General features: G+C 35.8%; 1 protein-coding gene across 6 annotated transcripts in view; it reads left to right on the top strand.

Annotated features, from left to right (window-relative positions):
* The window catches only part of PTPRZ1 (protein tyrosine phosphatase receptor type Z1), a 192,751-nt gene that overhangs the window by 104,685 nt on the left and 62,995 nt on the right, over positions 1 to 25,071 (top strand). For all 6 annotated transcript variants that reach the window (XM_010343696.3, XM_010343691.3, XM_074379147.1 and 3 more), the window contains exons 5-10: positions 1,823 to 1,918; positions 2,440 to 2,506; positions 9,306 to 9,463; positions 9,608 to 9,758; positions 22,308 to 22,492; positions 23,836 to 23,962. In XM_010343696.3, the coding sequence (XP_010341998.1) occupies positions 1,823 to 1,918; positions 2,440 to 2,506; positions 9,306 to 9,463; positions 9,608 to 9,758; positions 22,308 to 22,492; positions 23,836 to 23,962 (784 nt within the window). The remainder of the gene's footprint in view (positions 1 to 1,822; positions 1,919 to 2,439; positions 2,507 to 9,305; positions 9,464 to 9,607; positions 9,759 to 22,307; positions 22,493 to 23,835; positions 23,963 to 25,071) is intronic.

The raw sequence follows: 25,071 nt of genomic DNA, 5'->3' as shown, positions 1-25,071 counted from the left end.
GACCTAGAATGAAACTATTCATTTTATAATTCAAAAGTTATTAATAATAAAAATAAGGTCAGGTAAATTACTTCTTAAAAGACTAAAAAGCTTTTTAAAAAATGTGGATATCCACATTCACGTTTACAGCTTATAATCTGCATTCTTTTCTTTATTCAATATTTTTAAAGACAAGCACATTTCTTAAATTTGATTTGTCAGAGTAATCAGTCAACTCATTAAATGACATGTCACTTCTGAGAGTTTAGCTTACTCACAATATTACCTATGTAGAACAAAGATGAAAATAAAAAAAAAATTCTATCAACAAGAGCCCTAAGCAATCAAAATGAATGATACAGAATCCACGCACTAAACCTAATACAATTTTTTAAATGCAAAAGCCTCTCAAATTGTCTCTCAGTGGTAGTTTGTTGTTTAAAACACTCTCAATGTAATTGTATAAACAGGAAACCCAAGTATCATCCCTGGATTGCTCCTTATATCTGATCTCCTACATCTTACAATCAAGTCCTCTCAATTCACCAGACATGGTGGCTCACATCTGTCAACCCAGCACTTTGGGAGGCTGAGGCTGGAGGATCACTTAAGCCCAGGAGTTTGAGACTAGTCTGGGCAATATAGTGAGACCCTATCTCCACAAAAAATAAGATAAATTAACTGAACATGGTGGCATATGCCTGTGGTCCCAGCTACTCAGAGGCTGAAGTGGGAGGATCACCTGACCCCAGGAGGTCAACACCTAAGTGAGCCATGATCCCACTACTGCACTCCAGTCTGAGTGACAAAGTGAGACCCCCTCTCAAAACAAACAAACAAAAGCCTTATCAATTCTTCCCCTGAATACCATGTGGGAGGTCAGAAAAAAAATTGCTTACTTGGATTATTAAATTAATAATTATTAAATTTTACATTGTATTTCTTTCAATTTCCCATGCTTGTCATACTGTTTGCCTAATAGGCCTTCTCCAGGTAGTCCTTCTGACTTGAACACATGCCCTTCTCTTCTACCTTTTACCTGACTAAAAGCTGCTGATTCAGAAATCCTGTCTCTGAAAAGGTTTTGGTGACTCATCATAGCAGGAGCCACTGCCATCCTGTTGTACACCTTCAATTTCTCCCATCAGAGCACTAACTATGCTTTATGCAGAGGCTTCCTACTCTTACCTTAATTCTACTTCTATCTAGTCTGAGACACTTGATTTCCAAGCCTAGACAGGAGAAGCACCAAATTACATACATGCTGTTAAGGAAAGATATGTATATTGACTAAAGCAGAAGTTAACAAGGGATAGACTCACAGCTGGAGAGGAGAATCAAAATATGAAACTTAAAAACTCTTTGAGATTTTTTAGGTAGAAACTGAGAGTCCTTGAGAGTTTCAATATTAACAGACCACAACATGGTAATATCAAAAAATGGTATCTCTGGACTGTCAAGAAAGGCATGCACGCTTGAGAAAGAGAGAAACTTATATTTGAAAGAATTCAATAAAACAGTTAATGTAATATGTGATTATTTATTTCATGTAGTTGCCCTAATAAATTTTACCACACAGTCCCCTGGTAATCTCAAAGTGGTCACTTTGGTTTTAGATATGTCTAACTTTCTATTCCCTTCCTTATTGAAAGATGGTAAATGATAGTAAATGTAGTTGTATACATGTAATTTCTAAAAATGTTTTAGAAATAGGTAGAATGTAGAATTACACAGTTTATAGAAGTTTTCAAATAGAACTTATTGAATTGCTTGTTTCATTAAGTCTCTTTGCTGATTTTTATGTAGTCTGTATATCATGAAACCATTATTGTTACATTTATAGATGCAAATCTACTGCTTTGATGCGGACCGATTTTCAAGTTTTGAGGAAGCAGTTAGAGGAAAAGGGAAGTTAAGAGCTTTATCCATTTTGTTTGAGGTAATGATTACATATACATTTAACATGAATGTAATTCATTTTGAAGTCACGTTAAATATTGATGTGAAATATCAAGACATACGTTCTAACAAATAGAAGAGCTCACATGTAAAATTATAACTGGTGATAATTTTCAAAAAAAGATGACCTGTACCTGGTATTTTTAAAAGAAGACTCTTCTGTTTGTTAATTGGGTGGATCTTTTCCAGCTGGGGCAAAGTGTTCTCTAAGTACACAGATTTGCTTATTTGTACATACAAACATTATATTAATAATTATGTATTATGATCAGTAACTATGAATCTTAAAATTTTAAAATTTACTTTTCTTAATGAAATATGTAAGTTATCTGGTTTTTGGTTTTCTTTATTTATGTTCACCTAGCTATAAAAAAAGTGTGTTTGTAACTTACTATTTTGAGTTGCACATATTTAAAATGGAACTTATTAATCATCACATTTTTGTTGAACAGGTATTCAAATGTTTTATTCTATTTTTAGAATGTGATTCTTCTTTAACAGGTTGGGACTGAAGAAAATTTGGATTTCAAAGCGATTATTGATGGAGTTGAGAGTGTGAGTCGTTTTGGTAAGCTACTTGGAGAAATATCTTTCTTCAAGATTCTGCTTTGGATGGATATGAGTGTTTACAATCTGACAAAGATCACTTGTTTCAAATGGTAGAAAGTAGCACATTTTTAGAGAGGAGCAATCTCTTACTTTCCCCACTTGATAATTTATACATTTCTCACCAAATAAAGAACAATTGATGAGAAAATTTTGTTATGTCAGAAGCATGAAACATTAATGTAAGTAGGAAATTGAAGTTTTTAAAATTTATTCTTGAAAATAATCTAATTATAGCGTGCATTTAAAGCCTATTTATCTATTATGTCTCTGCATTGTACATCCCTTAAAGACTAACTCCTAATCTGAATCCAGCTAATTTTATAAAAATCATACTTTAAAGTAGAAAAGAAATTGTTACTCAAGTTAAAATTTATTCCCTGATGATTTCCTTGATAAATCCTTTGCTGTACCAACATGAGGAGATTAGATTTTTGGAAGAAGGTCAACACTTACATAGAAGAAGGTGTAATAAGCCTTGACATTGTTCTGCCTGCTGTCTCATGGATCCTGTAATTTGTCACAACGATGCTTATAACAACATCAGCAATGGACTGCAAGCCTGTTCATGTTGCTATTTTATTTTTATTAAGCACCCCCACACAGAAAATCTTAATGCTGCCCTGAGTTACCAATAAAATGGGGATCATTCCTCTCTGGGAAGGTGCAAAATTTGAAATCAGAAAAAAATTCTTGTAAATCCTTTTCTTGAAAGCAGAAGCCTGGCCTAGGATTGATTTATCATTGTCAATTACATGTGAGGATCTGAATTGACCCAACTTTTCAGAAGTCAGGAATATGTGAACTCCTGCAGTGTATCTTTCTTTAAAAAGAAAAAAAAAAAAAAAAAAACCTCAGTCAAATGCTAGATGAAGCTCTTAATTTCCCTCCGTTGACCCAGATTGCAAAATTTAACATTGAATGCCATAGGTCACATTTAATTTTCCCGTCCTTGAGTCAGAAAGTGGATTCTATCCAGACTGAAATAAAGCAACTAGTTTGAATTCCTGTAGTTAAAAAAATGTATAAGATATGAATTCTGAATGTTCTAGACCTTCCTTTGAGGAACAGTGAAACAAATGTTAACAACTGGGTTGCTAACCCTGACTATGTAACTATAGGACCTTTGACACTTTCTCTTAAGGCCTCTTTAGTTTCCCAGGGTACTTTACTTTTGGGGGGTGCCTTGGAAGGCACTCTTAAGAGCTTCAGAATAAACTTGCTCATGTTTTTTAACTAAAGTTTCCTTTCTAGTATCTACTATCTGCAAGCCATTCAGGAATATACTTTGTCAGAAGCAGTATGACCACATATTCTCTTACATTCTCACTCTTTTGAGAACATGGATTCCCTGACAACATTATTCTGTGTATATCTTGGCTCTTAATTTGAAAGCAGAACAGTTCTTAGATTAGCTGAGGACAGATTCTAGTCCTTTACCCTCTCTTTCTCTCTCTCTACGCTCCTTGTATTAGTCCATTTTCACACTTCTGTAAAGATACTCCTTGAGACTGAGTGACTTGTAAATGAAACATATTGAATTGACTCACAGTTCTGCATGGCTTGGGAGGCCTCAGGAAACTTACAATCATGGTGAAAGGGTAAGCAAGGCATGTATTACATGGCAGCAGGAGAGAGAGAATGAGACACAAGCAAAAGAGAAACTGAAACACTTATAAAACCATCAGATCTCGGGAGAACTCACTCACTGTCATGAGAACAGCATGGGGGAAACTGCTCTCATGATCCAGTCACTTCCCACTTGGTCTCTCTTCATCACGTGGGGATTCCAATTTGGGTTACAATTCAAGATGAGACTAGGGCAGGGACATGAAGCCAAACCATATCACTACTATTTATGCACCAACTTTCTCTTTTACCAAAAAACAAAATCCTTCATGCCTACAATTCATTCAGCAGGATACTTAGTATTTCAGTGTACTCAGCAAGGACAGCTGCTCAAACCAAATTAAGTCTTTCTAAAGTCAAATGTTTCCATTTCGAGAGTTTTTAAATTAAATCTGGTCTTACTCCTGACTCTAGAAAATCCCCTACTGCCCAATAAACTGAAGGCTTCCCCATACTGGTTGCTGCTGGCAACCTTGAGGATCAAAGGTGGGGCTTGTCTTCTGGTAGTGACTCTTGGAATCGCACCCAAACCCCCAAATTTGGCTCTGTATTCACCATATAATGTATTAAAAAAAAAAACCTTCAACCATTATTCAGATTATAAGATCTCTCTTATTATGCTGTGGGCTGGTTGCTCATTTCCTGTTTCCTCCCTAAAGGACAAAGCCTGTTTCTCATTCCTTCAACCCCTCTTTCTTTCTCTCCCTCTCTTCCACCATACCCACTCAGTGTTAGGCATTATTCTGTCCACGGAGTGGAGAAAGAGAGAGCATGGTGTCGCAGCACTACTGAGATAATGCATTAATACTTTCCAGGCAGAGCCCACAAAAGACATTAGTTGCAATCTTTCAAGTTGTGGAGACACATCCCAGGTGACATTATCAGTGATTATCTGATGGGAATTATCAGAATGATGTATGGTGCTTTCCTAATCACAAATTCAGCCCATATATTTCTATACCGGAAAATCCTCATAGGCATTGGTGTGGCCCCCTGCTAAATACCATTGTCCTAAGTAATAGGAGTTGCTTCCATGTAGGTACCAGCCTTTCCCTAGTGCTTGGCCCCGTTGTGGTTTCTTCGTCTTTGTTCCTCCCCATCTTTTTTCCTTCCACTGTTAGCCTTCTCATGGAAGGATCTGATTAGTTGGTTGGTTGATCATCAATCTATGTTCAAGCAAATGGTGATTATATAAATAAATGACTGACGCCAAATAGAGCAGTGTTGGTTCTGGTGTGCTTCTCTCTAGCGTTAACAATGGTGAGATTATTTGGATGAAGCAGGTGTTTCTTTTCAAGCCAAGAAAACAAAACAAAAACCACGAACACAAACAGAGGAAAAATGCTGTAGTGAAATTTCTTTAAAAGAAAATGTAACTGAAAAGCACTTCTGCAATGGAAAATTCTTGTGCTATCTAGTTACCACATCTGTAGAAGAGAGTAGGTGACTGCTATTGAGGTTCAGAGGCAAGAAGAACGGATTCCACATTGGGGATAGGGAGAGGAAAATTATTAAAAGCTTCTTCTTGTTCTTTTGCTTCCTTTTAACTTTTGTCCACTTTAATTTCTTTCCCAGTAATAGCAAAATTCTTTATCTCACTCTCCTTACTCAGGTCTCACCTCTGCTTTCCCTTCCTGTCACTTGGTTCTCCTGGGGTCAATTCATTTTCACCTAATTTAGCAGTGAGTCAATTTCTGGCTCCTTACTTAATTAGTATTCTCAACGCACACATTTTTCGTGACGTATTTGTAAGATAAATTTAGTCTTCAGTGGAAAAAGGAACAATTACAGTCCACTGACAAGGAGATAATTTAACCACAACAATTTTCTAATATTGAAAACATAAATCTACAAGAAAAAAGTTCACAGATTAAAAATAAATATTCTTTTTAGTTCCTAAGAACTCGAATCTAATCTGAATTCTGATTATGTTATCTTGGCATTGGAGAACTGGAGGACATACTTTTAGAAGTTACTAATGAATTTGTTAAATCAAACAGAACTTGAACTCTCTAATGGATTAAAACTAGATTTAGGCCATATTGACATGACTCTCAATTCAGTCAAGAAAAGGTTATTTCTAAGAGTCAGTTTTTAATTCAGACTGAAGCAGTCGTCTCTAACTTCAGTTAATAACAGTACTCCTTTTCAGAAGTTTCTGCGTTACAGAGAAGTTAACATTTACTAATTTAACTTTTAAATAACTATTTTTTCTTTGAGGCTTTCTGAATATGTTCAGACTTCATAGAGTTTAGAGCCAAAATAGACTTTCAAGGTCAAATAGTCATTTCATGTTTTAATATGGAATGTTCGATTAAGAAAGACTAAAACCTAGGCCGAGGGCCATGGCTCATACCTGTAATCCCAGCACTTTGGCAGGCCAAGGCAGGCAGATCAGAGGTCAAGAGATCAAGACCATCCTGGCCAACATGGTGAAATCCTGTCTCCATTGAAAATGCAAAAATTAGCTGAGCGTGGTCGTGCGTGCCTGTAGTCCCAGCTGCTTGGGGGTGCTGAGGCAGGAGAATCGCTTGAACCTGAGAGGCAGAGGTTGCAGTGAGCCGAGATCATGCCACTGCATTCCAGCCTGGTGACAGAAGAAGCCTCCATCTAAAAAAAAAAAAAAAAAAAAAAATACTAAAACCTTGAAAAGGCTTTACCTTACTTGGGATTTTCTACAGTGTCCTGCATGTTTGCATCACCTGGGGATGCTTTTTGAAAATCTAGATGCCCAGGCCCGACCACTAGAGATCTTAATTCAAATGATCTAGAGTGGGCCCTGGGGCATTGGTATTTTTCTGCAGCTCCCCAGATTATTCATGTAAGGATTAAAACCACTGCTCTACACTCTGCCACCTCACTTAGACTAGGTTAATTGGCTTCAGGGACTATTTCTTTCTTTCTTTCTTTTTTTTTTTTTTTGAGACAGAGTCTTGCTCTGTTGCCCAGGCTGGAGTGCAGTGGCACAATCTGCTTACTGCAACCTCTGCCTCCCAGTGCAGGCAGTTTTCCTGCCTCAGGCCCCCGGGTAGCTGGGATTACAGGCACACCCCACCACGCCTGGCTAATTTTTGCATTTTTAGTAGAGAGGGGGTTTCCGCCATATTGACCAGGCTGGTTTCTAACTCCTGACCTCATGATCCGCCCACCTCAGCCTCACAAAGTGCTGGGATTACAGGGGTGAGTCACCACACCCAGCCTTCAGGGACTATTTCCTAATGGCCTCAATCTCATAGAGAGGGCAGAGGACTTGCACTGGGCTGGTTAGTTCAGGAGACAGGAAAAAGAATTAGACACAGCCCTCACTGACAAACAGATTACTGCCTACGTGAGTGACGGCTAGTTCACAAATACCTAAATGGTGAAGGTATCGCTATTGACAAATGCTGTTGGAGAGATAGAAATGAGACTATTCAAGGAGACATACATTTGGATTGTTTCAGGGTTTGAACACCAGATGGCCCACCTGGGAAACTCTACCAGTTTTTGGATAGAAATTCTGTAATCTGTATATAAGTTTACATAAAAGAATAAATCAGTATTTATTGATTTATATACATATGTGTATATTGTATCAATGCGTATACACATATGTATATTGTATTAAAAATATTTTTCCACTCATTGACTTTCCTTTTTACTCTCTTAATAATGACTGTTGATGAATAGATCTTGATTGTCATGTACTAAACTTTATTGTTTTTCTTTGTATGGGTAATATTTTTTTTGTGTGGCGTTTCAGGAACTTCAACCTACCATTAGGTTATGATGATAATTTTTAAAATATTTTTCTTTAAAATTAATCTGTTCACATTTAAGTCTGCAATCAGTTTAGATCTAATTTGTGCTTATGATGTGAAGTAGGGAATCAAGATTTACTTTTTTCCATGGGGTTATTCAGTTGATACAGCACTGTTTATTGAAAAGACCATCCATTCCACATTCCATAATAATTTTTCTATCATAAATCAAATGACCATATTTTTATCTTTTATTTTCTCTTTCATTGTCCTCCTCATCTATGTTTGCACAAATACCTCACTATCATGATTTTTACAGCTTTCTATATAACAGTATGACAGATCTTCCTATCTGGTAGTGAAAGTTCTCCAGCTTTATTATTTTTCAATTTTCTTAACTTTTCTTTGGATTTTTATTGAAATTTGAGAGTCAACATGTCAATTACACACAAAACCATCTGGGATTTTAAGATTTTTTTGAATCTATAAATCAATTTGGTGAAAATCAGCACCTTCACAGTGCTGGCTCTTCCAACCCATGAACGTGGTCTTTCTGCCATTTTAATGTTTTATTTAATTCTCTCAGGAATAGTTTGTAATTTTCAGTGTAGATGTTCTACACATCATTTGTTATATTTACTTGTTTTTCATAGCATTTTGCTATTTTAAATCATACTGCTTTAAAGTTTATTTTCTGTCGTTTGATGCTGGTGCACAGAAATACAATTGATTTTTGTATATTGGTTTATGTGCAGTGACTTTGCTAAATTCATTTATTATTTCCCATACTCTGTAAATGATTCTTCTTGTTTAACATGCACAATCATGTTATTTGCACATTGTGATGGTGTTATTTTTCCTGTACAATCTTACGATTTTTGTTTCTTTTTTCTTTACTGCACTGGCTCAGTCTTCCAATTCAATGTTAAATAGAAGTGGTGATGGCAGGATATCCTGGTGTCGTTCTTGAACTCTACAGGAAACACTTTCAATAAGTCATTCTTAGACAGGATGACTAGTACAGGCTCTGATGATAATCTTCACCAGAATGAGGGTTTGTTTTGTTTTCCATTAACTGGTATTGAGTCTTATGAAGTGATATAGCCATTTCTATTGAGATGATCATATGATTTCTGAGTATCTTTTATATGTAAAATATTCTGTTCAGCATCTCAATATTGTAAAGATAATGCATCTAATACTGTATAGTTACATCTGTAGGACAATTTGGGGCATGCTAGCTTTATTATCATTTAAAAATATATCTAAAATGTTTCAAAATCTCAGTGTTGATTAAATACATAACAGAGCATGTCTCTGTTTCATAGAAGATTGGAAGAGCTAAGTTCCAATGGTGAGACTCCTGCTGAGATGTATATTTTTCCTTTCTAGGGAAGCACGCTGCTGTAGATCCATTCGTACTGCTGAACCTTCTGCCAAACTCAACTGACAAGTATTACATTTACAATGGCTCATTGACATCTCCTCCCTGCACAGACACAGTCAACTGGATTGTTTTTAAAGATACAGTTAGCATCTCTGAAAGCCAGGTAATCCTAGAAATTCAAACAAATCAAATAATTGAAAGCCATTTAAAAAACTTTATGTTCTAACTTTGCTGTAGAATATCCATTTTAAAGCATTGACCGATGCCTTTGAAGCAGATATGTTAAATTATTTGATCTTCTTTTCAGTTGGCTGTTTTTTGTGAAGTTCTTACAATGCAACAATCTGGTTATGTCATGCTGATGGACTACTTACAAAACAATTTTCGAGAGCAACAGTACAAGTTCTCTAGACAGGTGTTTTCCTCATACACTGGAAAGGAAGAGATTCATGAAGCAGGTACATATTTAACTATAATCTGCAACTGTTGTAAATGCAATGTTATAGGAGGTAATTGTGGTAAAATGGAAAATATAGAGAACTTAGAGCTTTATAAATGTTTTAATTATTAACTTTGTAGCTTTAGGTAAGCTGTTCAATTCTCTGAATGCCAGATACCACATCTATAAAATGGCAACTTAAAAAATCTATTCTTTCCCATAAGAATAGCCCCATTTTATAGATGAGAACTGAGATTTAATAAGGAAAATTATTTTCCTAGAATACACAGTAATAAGTAGCAAAGCAAAATATACAGCTCTAAGTTCACTTTCTGGTATTTGCCTGGGCTAAGAGGTTTGAAAAAACAATGAATAAGAGGCTGAGATGTTCAGAGCTTGGGCAATCACTTCTGGTTGGGATGATCAGGAAACCTTTATGGGAGAACCGCCATTGAACTGAGTCTTGACACAGTATTTGGGTTTTAAAGTGCTTATCTTTCTGTTGGCAGCTCCCAGGAAGAAGCCTAGCACCTAATCGATACTGAAAATAAATGCACTGAGTTACTAATGAATAAGAAGTGAATCTTCTTCTCAGTTTCCTTCTTCGGAGGAAAAGAATTTTGCTCTTGTTAGGTACAGCCAATGGAAATGACACCAGAGGGGTGTCTCTGGAGTGCCCCCTGGTGTTATACCATTGGCATTTTAAAATGTCTAGAGAACACAATCAGATACAGCTGCTGACTTGTCCTTTTAAGTTCTTACCGAGGTTGTACTTGTTGATTAAATAAATCACTGAAGTGCTCTTTGCACTGGGGACTTCTAACTTTTCCAAGTAGATGGACCTCTTTGATATCAGTCCTGCAATGAAATCAATGATTTTTTTTGCCATGTATAATTTTAATTTAATATCTGCTTTTGTAGGTTAGACATTATAACAATAAGCTTCTTATTTTTCTGAGACAGAGTCTCACTCTGTTACCCAAGCTGAAGTGCTGTGGCATGATCTCAGCTCACTGCAACCTCGGCCTCCCAGGTTCAAGTGATTCTCCTCCCTTAGTCTCCTGAGTAGCTGGGATTACAGGCATGTACCACCATGTCCAGCTAATTTTTGTATTTTTAGTAAAGAGGAGGTTTCACCATGTTGGCCAGGATGGTCTTGACCTCTTGACCTTGTGATCCACCTGCTTGGCTTCCCAACGTGCTGGGATTACAGGCATGAGCCACCGCGGCCAGCCAACAATAAGCTTTTATTGTTTTAACGTGATATTTCTAAGAATTGTTTATCTTTTAACAAAACAATAGAACTCAAGAAGTGATTAATAGCTATATTTAATGGGAAATTAAATTTTAAATTAAATTACCCCAAAGTGAGGAAATTTAATTATATTTCTACAGTAGTACTAAGTACTATAGCATATTGTTTGGTAAATAATAGACAATCTATTAGAAAAAGGAAAGTAGATTTAATCATCCCCCTCTGCCCAAATAAAATAGACCAGATTAGAAATTAAATAAACATGATTCTTTTTTATCACACAGTTTTATCAATTCTATTTTATTAACACCCTTCAGTAGCTCTGCATCACTGTTAGAATAAAATTCAGACTGTTTGTTATTGCATGTTAGGCTCTGTGTAGGTTTACCAGTGTTAATGCTTAATCCTCCCCAACTAGCATCCTTCCCTCATGTTGGACTACATGAAGTCCCCTGAAAATGGAAGACTACATTCTTCGAGGTTCCTTTTTTTTTTTTTTTTTTTTTGAGACAGAGTTTCATTCTTGTTGCCCAGGATGGAGTGCAATGCTTCAGTCTCGGGTCACTGCAACCTCCACCTCCCGGGTTCAAGCGATTCTCCTGCCTCAGCCTTCCTAGTAGCTGGGATTACAGGCATGCTGGCTAATTCTGTATTTTTAGTAGAGACGGGGTTTCTCCATGTTGGTCAGGCTGGTCTCAAACTCCCGACTTCAGGTGATTTACCTGCCTTGGCTTCCCAAAGTGCTGGGATTACAGGTGTGAGCCACTGCGCCCAGTCCCAGGTTCCGTTTATACATTTGGCTTTCCTGTTAGTGTCATGTTCCTCTCCACTGTCTTCACTTCCCTGCCTCCTCATTCTTTGAGACTCAAGTTTATCATTGCATTCTCTGAGAGGCCATCTCTGACTCTACTTCTGACCCCCTAAGTATGGCCCTGGCAGTGGCCACAGGGCTGCACACTCAAGGAGACACTATACCCATAGATAGATGGCAAATGGCGCTCATCTGGAGGTTGTATGGTGTGCTCAGCTTCCACAGACGTCATAGCAGTTGCCATATTATGGTAATTGTCTGTTTAATTATTTGTCTCTGTCAGCAATCTCTGAGCCCCATAATGGAATTAAATAAGTATTTTATCTCTTTACCTCCATGGCCAAACTAAAGTAAAGCTCTCGTTCACTAAATATTCACTACACAGCTGAAAGAATCCATTTCCACTTAATAAAAACATAGCAAGTTATGCTTGATGGGTGCATCCTGCACTGTTTAATGTAGAACATTGCATTCACAGTTAAGTGTTAAAGGACCAAAGTAATAATCCATAATAACAAGAACAGTAATAGCTACTATGTGTTCTGTGACTCTACCACACACTGGAATCAGACAATATTTGACTTAGACCTCGCATCACTCTTAGGAAGTTGCTCTAATTGTCTTCATTTTACAGTTTGGGAAGCTGATATTAAATGGCTTGCCCAAGTTTACACAACTAGAAAGGAATGGAGTCAGTATTTGAACCTAACTCTCCCTGAATCTAAAGCTTTGCAAAGTTCTGTCTACTGTACTTTACATTTATGCAGGAACATAATTTCTGCTTACATTAAAAAAACCTGATGACTTTAAAACATGAAACTTCAAAAAAATAATAATAGATTTGAGTGTTTTGTTTATCCTAAGGTCAAACACAGAAACAACACTTTCTGTGTTTGGTGTTTGGGTACTATAAATAAATGATAGGAAAGCAATTTTCTTGAGTGGAGTTTGTAGGAATCTATTTTATTCCCTTAGATGATGTGTGTATATTGTCAAAGAATTTCACATCCCTGCTGCAACACTATTATGAGTGCCACAGTAATAATAATTTACTTATCACCTGTTTGTGGTTTGGTTCCAAAATAAATGGCAGAACTAACCATAAAAACAACTCAAAATAGACTCATTTAAATTGAAGGGATTTAAATATACAATACTTAAGGAAAAACTAGAAAGTTCTACAATAAAAATGCACATTTATAGGCTGTTTTTGTCATGTACTTATTCCTTTATGTGCCCCTTCCCCTCCTTCCTCAAGAAAATTCAGTCACACCTACTACTTTGTAATGTTTGTATTTTTGACTAAATATTTATGGAGTGATAGAGAAAACTCAGCATCTCATCAAAATATCTGCCTACAGCTTAAACAATATTTCTTAAAAAGTGTTATTCCCTTGTATTTAATATCCTTAAGATAAATAAAAGTCCTCAAAAGCCAATCCTACTTTTTATTAAGGTTTAATGTCTTTATAGCCATCAGTTTTTCTTCTAAAACTATATTAGCAAAAACATACCTCTTCTGCTTTCTCACTTGCTGGGCCTTAGAGTCTTTGCCTTCAGATCGTTTGACCCTCCTCTTTGGTCAGTTCTTCTCACAGAGTCTCAACTGCTACCCTCATCCCACCCAAGTCTTCACATCTTCCTAAGGCAGAAAAATTACCTTTGTCCCAGATCCTTCCAACATACCTACCCGTGCTCATCCCAGTGAGCTCAGTAATCAAGAAAAGCCCTTTTTGGTAGAATGATTTATTTTCTTTTGGGTATATACCCAGTAATGGGATTGCTGGGTCAAATGGTAGTTCTATCTTAAGTTCTTTGAGAAATCTCCAGACTGCTTTCCACAATGGCTGGACTAATTCACATTCTCACCACAGCATGTAAGCATTCCCTTTTCTCTGCAGCCCCACCAGCTGCAATGTTTGTTGGCTTTTTAATAATTGCCATTCTGAATGGTGTCAGACGGTATCTCACTGTAGTTTTGATTTATATTTCTCTGATGATTAGTTATGCTGAGTATTTTTTCATGTTTCTTAGCACTTGTAAGTCTTCTTCTGAGAAGTGACATATGTACTTATATGTACATTGCTCTGCTGGTCACAGTAGCAAAGACATGGAATCAACCCAGGTGCCCAGTTGTATTTTAGATAAAGAAAATGCAGTACATATACACCATGGAATACTACACCATCATAAAAAAACATGAAGTCGGCCGGGCACGGTGGCTCAAGCCTGTAATCCCAGCACTCTGGGAGGCCGAGGTGGGCGGATCACAAGGTCAAGGGATCAAGACCATCCTGATCAACAAGGTGAAACACTGTCTGTACTAAAAATACAAAAAGTTAGCTGGGCATGGTGGTGCGTGCCTGTAATCCCAGCTACTCAGGAGGCTGAGACAAGAGAATTGCCTGAACCCAGGAGGAGGAGGTTGCGGTGAACTGAGATTGCGCCACTGCACTCCAGCCTGGGTAACAAGAGCGAAACTCCATCTCAAAAAAAAAAAAAACAAAAAAAAAAAAAAAAAAAAAACATGAAGTCATGGGTATTTTAGCAGCAACATGGATGGAGCTCAAGGTCATAATCCTAAGTGAACTAATGCAGGGACAGAAAACCGAATACCTCATGTTCTCATAAGTATGAATTAAACATTAATCACACATAGACTTAAACATGGGAACAGTAGACACTGTGGTCTACCAAAGAACAGAGAGGTGGGTGGATTAAAAAGTCTACCTATCAAGTGCAATGCTCACTACTTTGGGATGGGATTTGTACTCTAAACCTCAGCATCTTTTAGTATTCTCATGTAACAAACCTACATATGTACCCCCTGTATCTAAAATAAAAGTTGAAGTAAAAATAAATAAATAATTAATTAATTAATTAATTAATTTTTAAAAGGGGTTCTTCGTTTGACAAAACATATCCCCTTCTTGGGAGTCAGAGATGATACAGAACTTTTTTTTTCTAGTAATATAGACTTATATTCACATTTATGATTTTAAAGTTTCAATTGTTGCCAAAATATATCATTTTGAGATAGCAATGAAATAGAAAAGTCAGGTCATGGCAGTTGGATGAATCTCATCCACACTATTACATAGTCAGTCAATTATTATTATTTTTTATTTAATGTGAACCACTGTCAAATAATTGATTAATATGCCTTTATGAAGTATAGAGTCTTCCTGATTACCCAAAACTGAAAGTAATTCCTCTTTGTTCTGAACCATCATCCTCCCTGACCTGCAGCTGTGGCTCTTTGCCTTTCTTGCCTTGCTTCAGATGTGTTTATGTGCATGCCTTGATTTCTCGGTAGATTTCTGTCTGATGGATCTCAGTATTACCTGTAACATCTGATAAAGTACCTGGCAAGTAGTAAGAGCTGTCTGACTCCTTGACGAATGATAAATAAATGAATGAATTAAAACATTGGCTAAAGCTTACTCATATCTAAGCCTCTGGGGTTAAAAAGAGCATATGTGTTATTGGCAACAAACATGGAAGGAATAACTGGCTTTAGATTTTCAGGCAGGTTGGAACCAAGTTCTTCTTGCTGAGCATCCTTTAAATAATTAAACATTTGCAAAGCCTTCAAAAGAATACAGTACAGTAGTATCAGCATGTGTGTACAGTTCATGTTCAAAATTAAAGACCTCTCCAGGAAAAGAAAGATTCTAATTTTAAAAAGATAGTATCAGTGTCATGATAGAATTGTTAAGAAATAGTTTCCTTTGTGATTGAAAAACATAGCTAAATAATTTACTTAATTTATTCTCCATTTAGACTCTGTTAATCCTCTGTAAAATGATTGTAGTTAACAATAATGAACACCTAGCATATTGAGATTATATAATAATTTTTATACATCTCCATTTTATAACAGTCTGAATTTATTGAAATCATTATAAAGAAGTGAGCTACTTGCTTTTATTTTTTGCAGTTAAAAAAGAGAAGACGTGAATCTGACTAGACTCATAGAAATTAGTTGCTTCTTTCTTTCCAAAGTAGAACTTGCTTTTTCCAACACAAGTCTTTACACTCAATGAGCATTTATTATCATTTGTCCTGGGCATAGAAATACTGTGTTCTTATGAGAAAGTTTTTTTCTTGTTGGATATACTTTCTTCTTTCTACATTTGGGAGCTGAATTTGAGAATAAGAATTGAGGATTTTATTTATACTCAGTTTTGATCTTTATTAAATTTAATCTGAAAATAAATGTTTATTACTTGAAGTTATAAAAAGTAGGAAATATAGATAATCACATCGAAGAAAATAAAAATTCCCTGTACCCAGAGATAATTATTAAGATTTTGGTAAATGTCTATCCAGGTCTTTCTCTGAAATTAAAAAAAAATTACTATATTTCACAAAAATGAGACTATACCACATGTCTGTTTAGTAACTTTTTTACTTCATGACATATTTTTAACACATTATTACTAATTTTTATGTGGTATGCCGTCATATAGTTATAACTGTATATTAAACCTTAACCAGTTTTTCAATTTTGGACATTCAGGTAATATATTTTTGCCACTATAAATATCTAGCATCCTCATTTGGACCAAGGGGAGAAGTAAAAGCTAGCATAAAAATTGTCAAAATCTTGCTCTCAATAAATGGATTATAGGAAAATGTATTTTTAGAAATATATTGCAAATAATTGCAAAAACCATGTGAGATTTATATCTTCATACAAACTCCGTAAGGTTAGAGACCAAGCCTTACTCATTTTCTGCATTCATAGCAAGCACTCAATAGATTATTTGTGAATTAATACATATTTTATCAGAACTTCAAACCCCTATATTTCCATTTTATGGAGAGCTGCCATTTATTAGGAAGGCATTTCTTTTTGGCATCATGGAATGGACACTGGCTCTTCTAAGGATTACAAACTTTAACAGAATTGTCTGATCTGATCTTGAAATTGTCTTTTTTTTTTTTTTTTTTTTTTGAGTCAGAGTCTTGCTTTGTCACCTGGGCTGGAGCACAGTGGCTCAATCTCTGCTTACTGCAGCCTCTGCCTCCTGGGTTCAAGCAATTTTCATGCCTCAGCCTCCAGAGTAGCTGGAATGACAGGCGCATACTACCAAACCCGAGTAATTTTTATATTTTTAGTAGAGACAGGGTTTTACCATGTTGGCCAGACTGGTCTCAAACTCCTGACCTCAGGTGATCTGCCCACCTCTGCCTCCCAAAGTTCTGAGATTACAGGCTTGAACCATCGTGCTTGGCCAATAAAAACTTTTTAAAATAATGAGTGCTATGTGTGAATAACAGTACAAACATAGCGAAAATATGAAGTAGATGAAATTCAACTTCATCTGTGACTTCCAGGCATCAGAGGCTTTCATGCTGCCTTCTTATCACCTCGCAAGGTTTTTCTTCTAAGAAGCAGGGCCCTGCTGAAGCACAGGAAGAAAAGTAGTCTTTAACATCCAGTGGACTTGACTTTAAACCTCAGCACTAATACGTATTAGTCGTATAAAAGCTATCAACTTACTTTACCGCTCTAAGTCTCAGTTTCTTCACCTATAGAATGGAAAAGTTAAAAATGGTCACCTTACAGGGTTGTGGTGAGGTTTAAATGACCTAAAATTTGCAAAGCAGTACAGTCCCTAAAAGGTAATGTAATGTGCTACTGACTCATGATTAATATCATTGTCATGTGTATATACGTCAAAGAGGCAAGATATCACAATGATAGTTGAATAGTATGGCACACTATTCAAGTTTTTCATGTTTAAGGTGTTTTTAAATAATTGCTGAATAGAATTATGGATGCACTTCAAATCTCATTTGCTAGCACTGTAATATATTTAATGCAATAAAAAAAAAAAAGATAAAATAGTTGTCAAGGCAGAGTAGCATGAAGGGAGTGTCTGTAGCATAATATTTTCACCTATGAGAAATGTTCTACAATTTCCTGAAAAACATCATGATGAATTATACATTACCTTGTTGAAGGTCAGTGGGCTATTAATAATTGCATTTGTTAAGGTCACATGTATGTTAACACTGTACTGCAACTATATTTTAAAACAGGAAATAAATAGTATTTACTTCTTAGAAGATTATGTATTACAAATTGAACTGCTGATGAAGCCACTCTGTGTTTCTAAAGACTGAGTAAAAGAGGTAGAATTAGAAAGCTTTTGGCAATTAATCTAAAGTGAATATATAATCATTCAGAAGTGCAAAACAGGGATAGATCTTTTCCAATCACATTTAACGTTTGTGTCAATGATTATATTAGTTGTATTAAGACCTGCTGCTGCCTGAGGCGAAATCACAACCCCGTTGGTTACCTTCTGGGTCTGTAAGTCTTTCAGCCTTTCTCCCAGTAGTCATCCACATAGTGTCTTACTACTTTTTAAAAATGAGGATCATAAGCTTCAAATAAGGATGTGATGGATTTATTAGCATGTAGTTGCAAAGCACTTTTGTCATGAGCTGTGTCAAACTATATGGAATTTCAAATTAGTGGGAAACAACTCAGTGGGACCTCGTATAGTCTCGGGTAATTATGACCTTTTCTCTGCCGTCCCCTAAGAATCACCTCCCTGCCATTTCGTATCAATCCACATTTTACTCATAATACCTGAAGCTAAGGCTGCACCTTCTCCCTTGGGGTAGATTATGCTTCTTCCAAGGCAGCCTAGACAGCAGCAGAAGTGAAAGAAGTCTCCTGTCCACCCTTGGCCATCTGCATCAACTTTCTTGATGAACAATTGTCACAGCCAAGGAATGCATTTGTATTTCTCTGTCACTATTTATTTTTTTTCTGCACTTTTTCCTCATGTTACTCAGTGCGTTGCTTATTAATCTTTTGGCGCTGGTTCCATAGTTTATGTCCATTCCTATGTAGTAGATGTTCTCTCTTCATTTAAGTAATGAGAGGATGAATGAAAACCACAGGACTTTTGGTCAGCTAAAAGTTTTAGCAGCTTATACCACTTTTAGTAGGAAATGTGTATGAATTTGAAAAGAATTACCTAATGTGGTCTAAATGGCAGATTTCTTTTCACAAGTTTGTTATACATTCCTCTATCAATGGAGTGCAGAATTTAGAATCTAAAACCACTCATTACATCTGAGATCTTACTAAACCTAAGTGTTTGAAAGCTATCACAGGAATGAGCATCCTAAAGGCTGAGACAGTACCTTCTTCTTCTGTATGTCTAGAGTGCCTAGAAACAAGCAGATGAGAGTGGAATGCTAAAAATAAGTTTTTAAAGCAGGAACATGTATAGCTCCCTGATAAAGGAGACTGCATTCTCATTCTTGATAGTGAGGATATATTGCTCACTGTTTATGTATTGTACAGTGCCATTTACTTGTACCCTACATGACTTGACATGGGCCCCAGACTCACAGCCAGAAGCCTGCAATAACCAGGTTCTTATTCTTGGTCAGTGCTCCCTAAAGAATCAGTAACTATGACCTAGATCACGTGTAGATGTGGAAGAGAATCAGTATGTGCGATGTAGGGCTGAAGAATGAATGAAGCCTCAACAGTTTCTGACTCCTCATGATCAGGGAAATTTTATTTTTGTTACCATTTTATTCTATAGTAGCTTGTATTTGTCTGAGGACATATTGATTTGAAAAACGTTATTGATTTTCAATACAGAAGACAAGCTTTACAGAACACACATGCTTTTAATAAGAGAATTGGGCTGATTTCAATAGGAAATATATGGAAAACCTGGAAAATTTAGTGTCTACTAATCACTTCTTCTATGGTCATTCCATGGTTTGAACACCAAATAGTGTATATGGAATTAACTAAATTGTTATTTAAAAGATTCAGTTCGATCTTATAGAGAGGCAACCCTTTGGCAAGATCATACACTATATAGAAATACAGGATTTTTTGTTAAGAAAAAATCTAAAGTATGTATTTTGCTTTACTCCACAAGATCCTGTGTTTCCACATCTAAAAGAAAAGGTTTACCTGAAGCTTGATAACATACAACCATATTGTTGATTATCAATAAACACAAGAATTTTAAAAATAAATTTCTAATTAGAATATAAACTCAAACTATTAAATAAATAACTTACTCTTACAGATTTACAAGGAAGAGAACAAAACTGAAAACTACTGTCAAGAAAATAGAACTTTATTTTTTGGAGCTCTACTCTATGTTAATGTTGATTCATAAATTTTGACACATGCAATGATTGCTACTTTCTTTTTTTTTTTTTTTTGAGACAGAGTTTTGCTCTGTTGCCCAGGCTGGAGTGCAGTGGCATGATCTTGGCTCACTGCAGCCTCCACCTCCCAGGTTCAAGTGATTCTCCTTCGTCTGCCTCCCGAGTAGCTGGGATTACAGGCATGCGCCACCATGCCCGAATAATTTTTGTATTTTCAGTAGAGACAGCGTTTCGCCATGTTGGCCAGGGTGGTTTCGAACTCCTAAACCGGGATGATCCACCCGTCTCTGCTTCCCAGAGTGCTAGGATTGCAGATGTGAGCCACTGCACCCAGCCTGATTGCTTTTATTAAGGCGAGATAAACATAGACATCCAACCAAAGTAGTTCCTGCTATTTAGGCAATAGTTCTTGGGATGTTTTGCAACTAATGCTTTTATTTTTTTCTCAAGAGATTGTTACAGTTCGTATACATGCATAAAATTAATGCATTTAAAAACAGTTTTATCTTGAAGAGTATAGTTTACTTTAAATCATTCCCATTATTTAAAAAGTGAGATCGATTTTTGGGGGATGAAATCTACAAATGATATTGTTCGGAATAACTTCCAACTTTCTAAAAGTGAACTTGGGATTCATTAGAAGCAAGAACGAGGTTGTTGCTCCGACATAAACGTGAATAGCTGACTTGAGACGATTTGGAGGTCTTCTGCCATCTGGTGGACATTAGTAGAAGTGTCACTCGATAGAGTAACATGATGTATAGATCTAAATTAGAATACATTTTCTTAATCTACATTCACGTTTTTCTGATAAAGAAACAATTTTTTTATTTCCAAAGGAACACCCCAGTCTAAGCCCTCTCTAAGCTAAAATAGCATCAAAGGGTTGAAGTGAAAAATAAGTTTAACTGATAAAAAGCTATAAATGTATTTATTTTTAAAAGTATATATATCAATATTTTATAAATCATTTCTGTACTACTGCTAGCATACTGTACATATGGTATACCACTGCCAGCATATTGTACATTTGCTAAAATTGTGAATACTAAATGCTATATGTAAATTTGTTTCAATTTTTAAGACCAATTGTTAGTTGTGGGTGCCCTCTTGTGTTCATGAGGTGAACTGCAAACTAGTAGAGACTAGGTGTTTTGGTCACATTCTGCTGCAGTTGTTAACATATTTTTGAGTCCTTGTGGTTTTTGTATCAGTGATGACTGATTGACCTAAGTGTACTGCATGCTCACATCGAGTGAGGGCTTTGTAAAATTCACCTGAAAACAAAGCTCGGATTCTGTAAGTATATTAGTACTCACCCTGAGAGATTGCTTTGCAAATCGATCTGGCCTGTGAAGAGATTATTAATATTTAGTACTCTGCTTCATTAATAAAATATCATAAAATGTTACAGTTTTTCTCCTCTCGATTATTCCAAATTGTCACATTATACATGCATTTTGAAAAGTTCCAGGGCACTCTGATGGGACTAAAGTTGGGGCATGATGCCCAGCACGGGCCTGAATTCATTTTAAGAAATCCCTGAATGATTTTTCACAGTATTGGTTTTTTCAGATGAAACAAACAAGTCTTTTAATTCCGTAAAATTATTTTCTTAATCTACTTATGATAACAAAATGAGATTTTTGTCAGCACTTCTGAAAAATACTGAAATGGTCACTTAGTTGTTCTTTGGTTTTCTCTGGTTGGGAATTTTAAATTGCTTCAAGGATTCTCTAATAACAAAATGTTCCAATAATAGTATGTCTTTCATAATTGAAATTATCCTCATCCTGAGCTGAATATATTTTTAGGCACCAAAGAAGAGAAATCAAGTCACCATGGGCTTGCAGATATGCTTTGTTCATTTATTTCTAAGAATGAATTTGTATGCCAAATACATTTACAATGTTCTAGGCAACATAGAACTACAGAGCTATGGTTCTTATGTTTATAATCCATTAGAGGAGTCAAGATTCATTCAGGAAAAAATAATACAAAAGTATACAAATAATGCAGTAATAAACATAAAACAAGGTAGGCGATTGATAATGACAGAGATCACTTCAGTAGATGTTACTGTGCGTATCGGAGGAGGTAGCATTTGACCAAGACCTTTCTGGAATGGAAAGCTGAGATTTGAACAGATGGAGTTAAGAGGGAAGGTAAGAGTATTTTAAACATTGAAAGTGGGATACACAGAGCTCCACAGTGGGAAAGTAACTTTTTATCTTATGTTGAAATAAAATAGAGTAAAATTTTTATAAAATATGTTTTATTTATTAAGGTCCTCAAGGGTAAGTTCTATCAATAGCTGTACTTTTTTTCTCTGGAAGTTTGTAGTTCAGAACCAGAAAATGTTCAGGCTGACCCAGAGAATTCCACCAGCCTTCTTGTTACATGGGAAAGACCTCGAGTTGTTTATGATACGATGATTGAGAAGTTTGCAGTTTTGTACCAGCAGTTGGATGGAGAGGACCAAACCAGGCATGAATTTTTGACAGATGGCTATCAAGACTTGGTAACTATATCATCAGTTGTTTTACATATGGTAAGATTATAATTTAATTTCCGAGGTAAGAACTTAGAAATGATTATATATTATTGCCCTCCATTACTTTTAGACTTTATGTGAAGGTGGGGTGGGCTGAGTATTTTTAAATCAAAAAAATTTTAAATTTAGAAGCTATACTAAATTATGTCAAAAGTTTCACTTAATTAAACGGAGACCGTAACTTTACCAATAACAATAACATTCTAGAGTAGATACGTACGAAAGACTTATGAACTGGAGATCATTTTGTGTGGCCTTTGTTTATAAATCAAGAGACTTAGAGAACAGCTAAATAAAAGTTCCTCAGGATTTCAGTCGTAGAATCTGGCCAGAACCTCAGTGCCCTGATACATTTTATACTGTGTCTTCCATTATGCTATATCAGCACAGGAAAGGTAGAGTAGGGGACATACAAGTCCTTTTTGTTGCACCAAAAATATTTCAGGTAACAGATGGGAAGTCATGATTAGGTCATAACTTAGGGGATGTAAGACAAAATGTCTTACAAAAAGGTCCTCCCTGCCCCTCTCCGCCAGTGCACATGAATAAAGTATGGATTTCTGCTGTGGCCTGGGCATGACAGCGTTAAACTTTGCTCTGGTAGGGAAGTGTTGCCCATGGGTTAGGGTGTAGTTGACAAACCCTCCTCTGGGTGTAGGTCCAGAGAGTCCCCACTGAAGGTTAAAGGACACTGGACTCGCAGTCAGGTACCTAGAGTCCTGCAAGCCTTGGGAACCTGCATGTAAATAAAAACTCACTGTCAATTATGTTTCAGATCATGTGGACGAAATGGCTAAAATTTTTGCATCCTTTTAATTTGGTTGCCTAGAATGTGGAGACCCAATGATTGGGAAAATTGTGACATTAATTAGTAATAAATATTTTTATCTTATAATTATGTGAAGAAGATAATCCTATTACTGTTCTTGCATATCTATTGCCAATACAAAGAGATAAATTCATTGTTCACTTTTCTCATATTGCTTCTTATTTGCAAATGCTCCCCATTTCTTTGTCTAAAATATTAATTTTTAGTTTGTGGTACTCACTTGTGAATTCGATGAATTCTGGCTAATCATGAATCTTCCTAAAACTAAATCTGACTTCTAAAAAGGAAAAAAAACCTGGTTTTCCCATATCTTCATAATTTACAATTACCACAATTTAGGCAACATTGCATAAACATTTCCTTAGATTAATACAAGTATTTTCCATGGACCAGGGAAAAAAAGTTTTATAGGAAAAATACCTAGTGTGTTATTAGTCGTATAAGAATCATATCTGTATAATTACTAACATCTTTCTTTTAGGGTGCTATTATCAATGATTTGCCACCCAATGTGAGTTACGTTCTTCAAATAGTAGCCATATGCACTAATGGCTTATATGGAAAATACAGTGACCAGCTGATTGTCGACATGCCTACTGATAATCCTGGTAAGTGCCCCCAGATACACCTATATATTAACTCAATAGATGAGGTTAGTTTAATTACTGGCTGCATTGATGCTTTCTCTCTAAGTTTATATTCTTTTGGCCAAAAGACAAAGTGATTTTCTCTTAAGTCTGGTTTGCCAAGTAATTTTTCGAGGCATGGGACTCATTTCTCATTCAACAGGTCTGGTGCAGGACAATAAGTAAATTTATCCTAATACTGGAGTTTTCCATTTGTAAAATAAGAGTGACTAAACATATTTATAATGCTGTAATGATCACTAAATGTAAATTGCTGTGTAAACGGTGAGACTGTTATTTTAGGTAATTAAGAGTTGGTTTCATTTGTATTTATTTCCTTTTTTCAGCCCCCAAAGCATTATGTAGTAAGTATATACATGGTCCTAAGACCGTGTGAAGTACTTTCAAAAATCTATATAAAACATCTCAAGAGTTTGACTTAGATATTTTTCTACTTTTTATAATTTGGTTATATGGAGTGGGGTGCTTTCCTCTTGGATGATTGCCAATACTCTTTCCCAAAATCAAAACAAGCAAAAGTTGTTTCTACCTGTGTTTTGTTTGCATGCACCTTCACTAAGTATATGGGAAAATCTTTTGATCTTAGAGCATATGCAATAACTGAGTCAAATACTGACCATCGTAATTTGACAGTTCACAAGTTTACATAATTAAGTTAGTTTTCCTCTCGTTAATGTAAGCAGTTTTAAAGTAATAGAATAGAAGGTATATATATATGTATATATGCATATACATATGTATAATCACATACATCTGCATACATACATAAATATATATATTCTTTGGTCATCCATATTAGGATCCTATTCATCGAAGCTTTTGTAAGTGAATGGTTACAATATCAATTGTAGACTATTTCAGTTTTGCCTATGGCAGGAAAACTGATGTGCTCAGTTTGCATTGTTGTCTAAATGCTGTAGCAGGGACTTCAATCCATCATAAGCTTAAATAAAGTACATGTTCCTTGATCAACTTACCATAGCTTTTCTTACTGGTTGACTTTTTAAATTAAAGAGTATATGTCAGGCTGGGTGCAGTGGCTCACATCTGTAATCCCAGCACTTTGGGAG

This window comes from Saimiri boliviensis, chromosome 10 (assembly GCF_048565385.1).
Source record: "Saimiri boliviensis isolate mSaiBol1 chromosome 10, mSaiBol1.pri, whole genome shotgun sequence".
Classification (NCBI taxonomy): domain Eukaryota; kingdom Metazoa; phylum Chordata; class Mammalia; order Primates; family Cebidae; genus Saimiri; species Saimiri boliviensis.
This window is presented reverse-complemented; position numbering and strand designations above follow the sequence as displayed.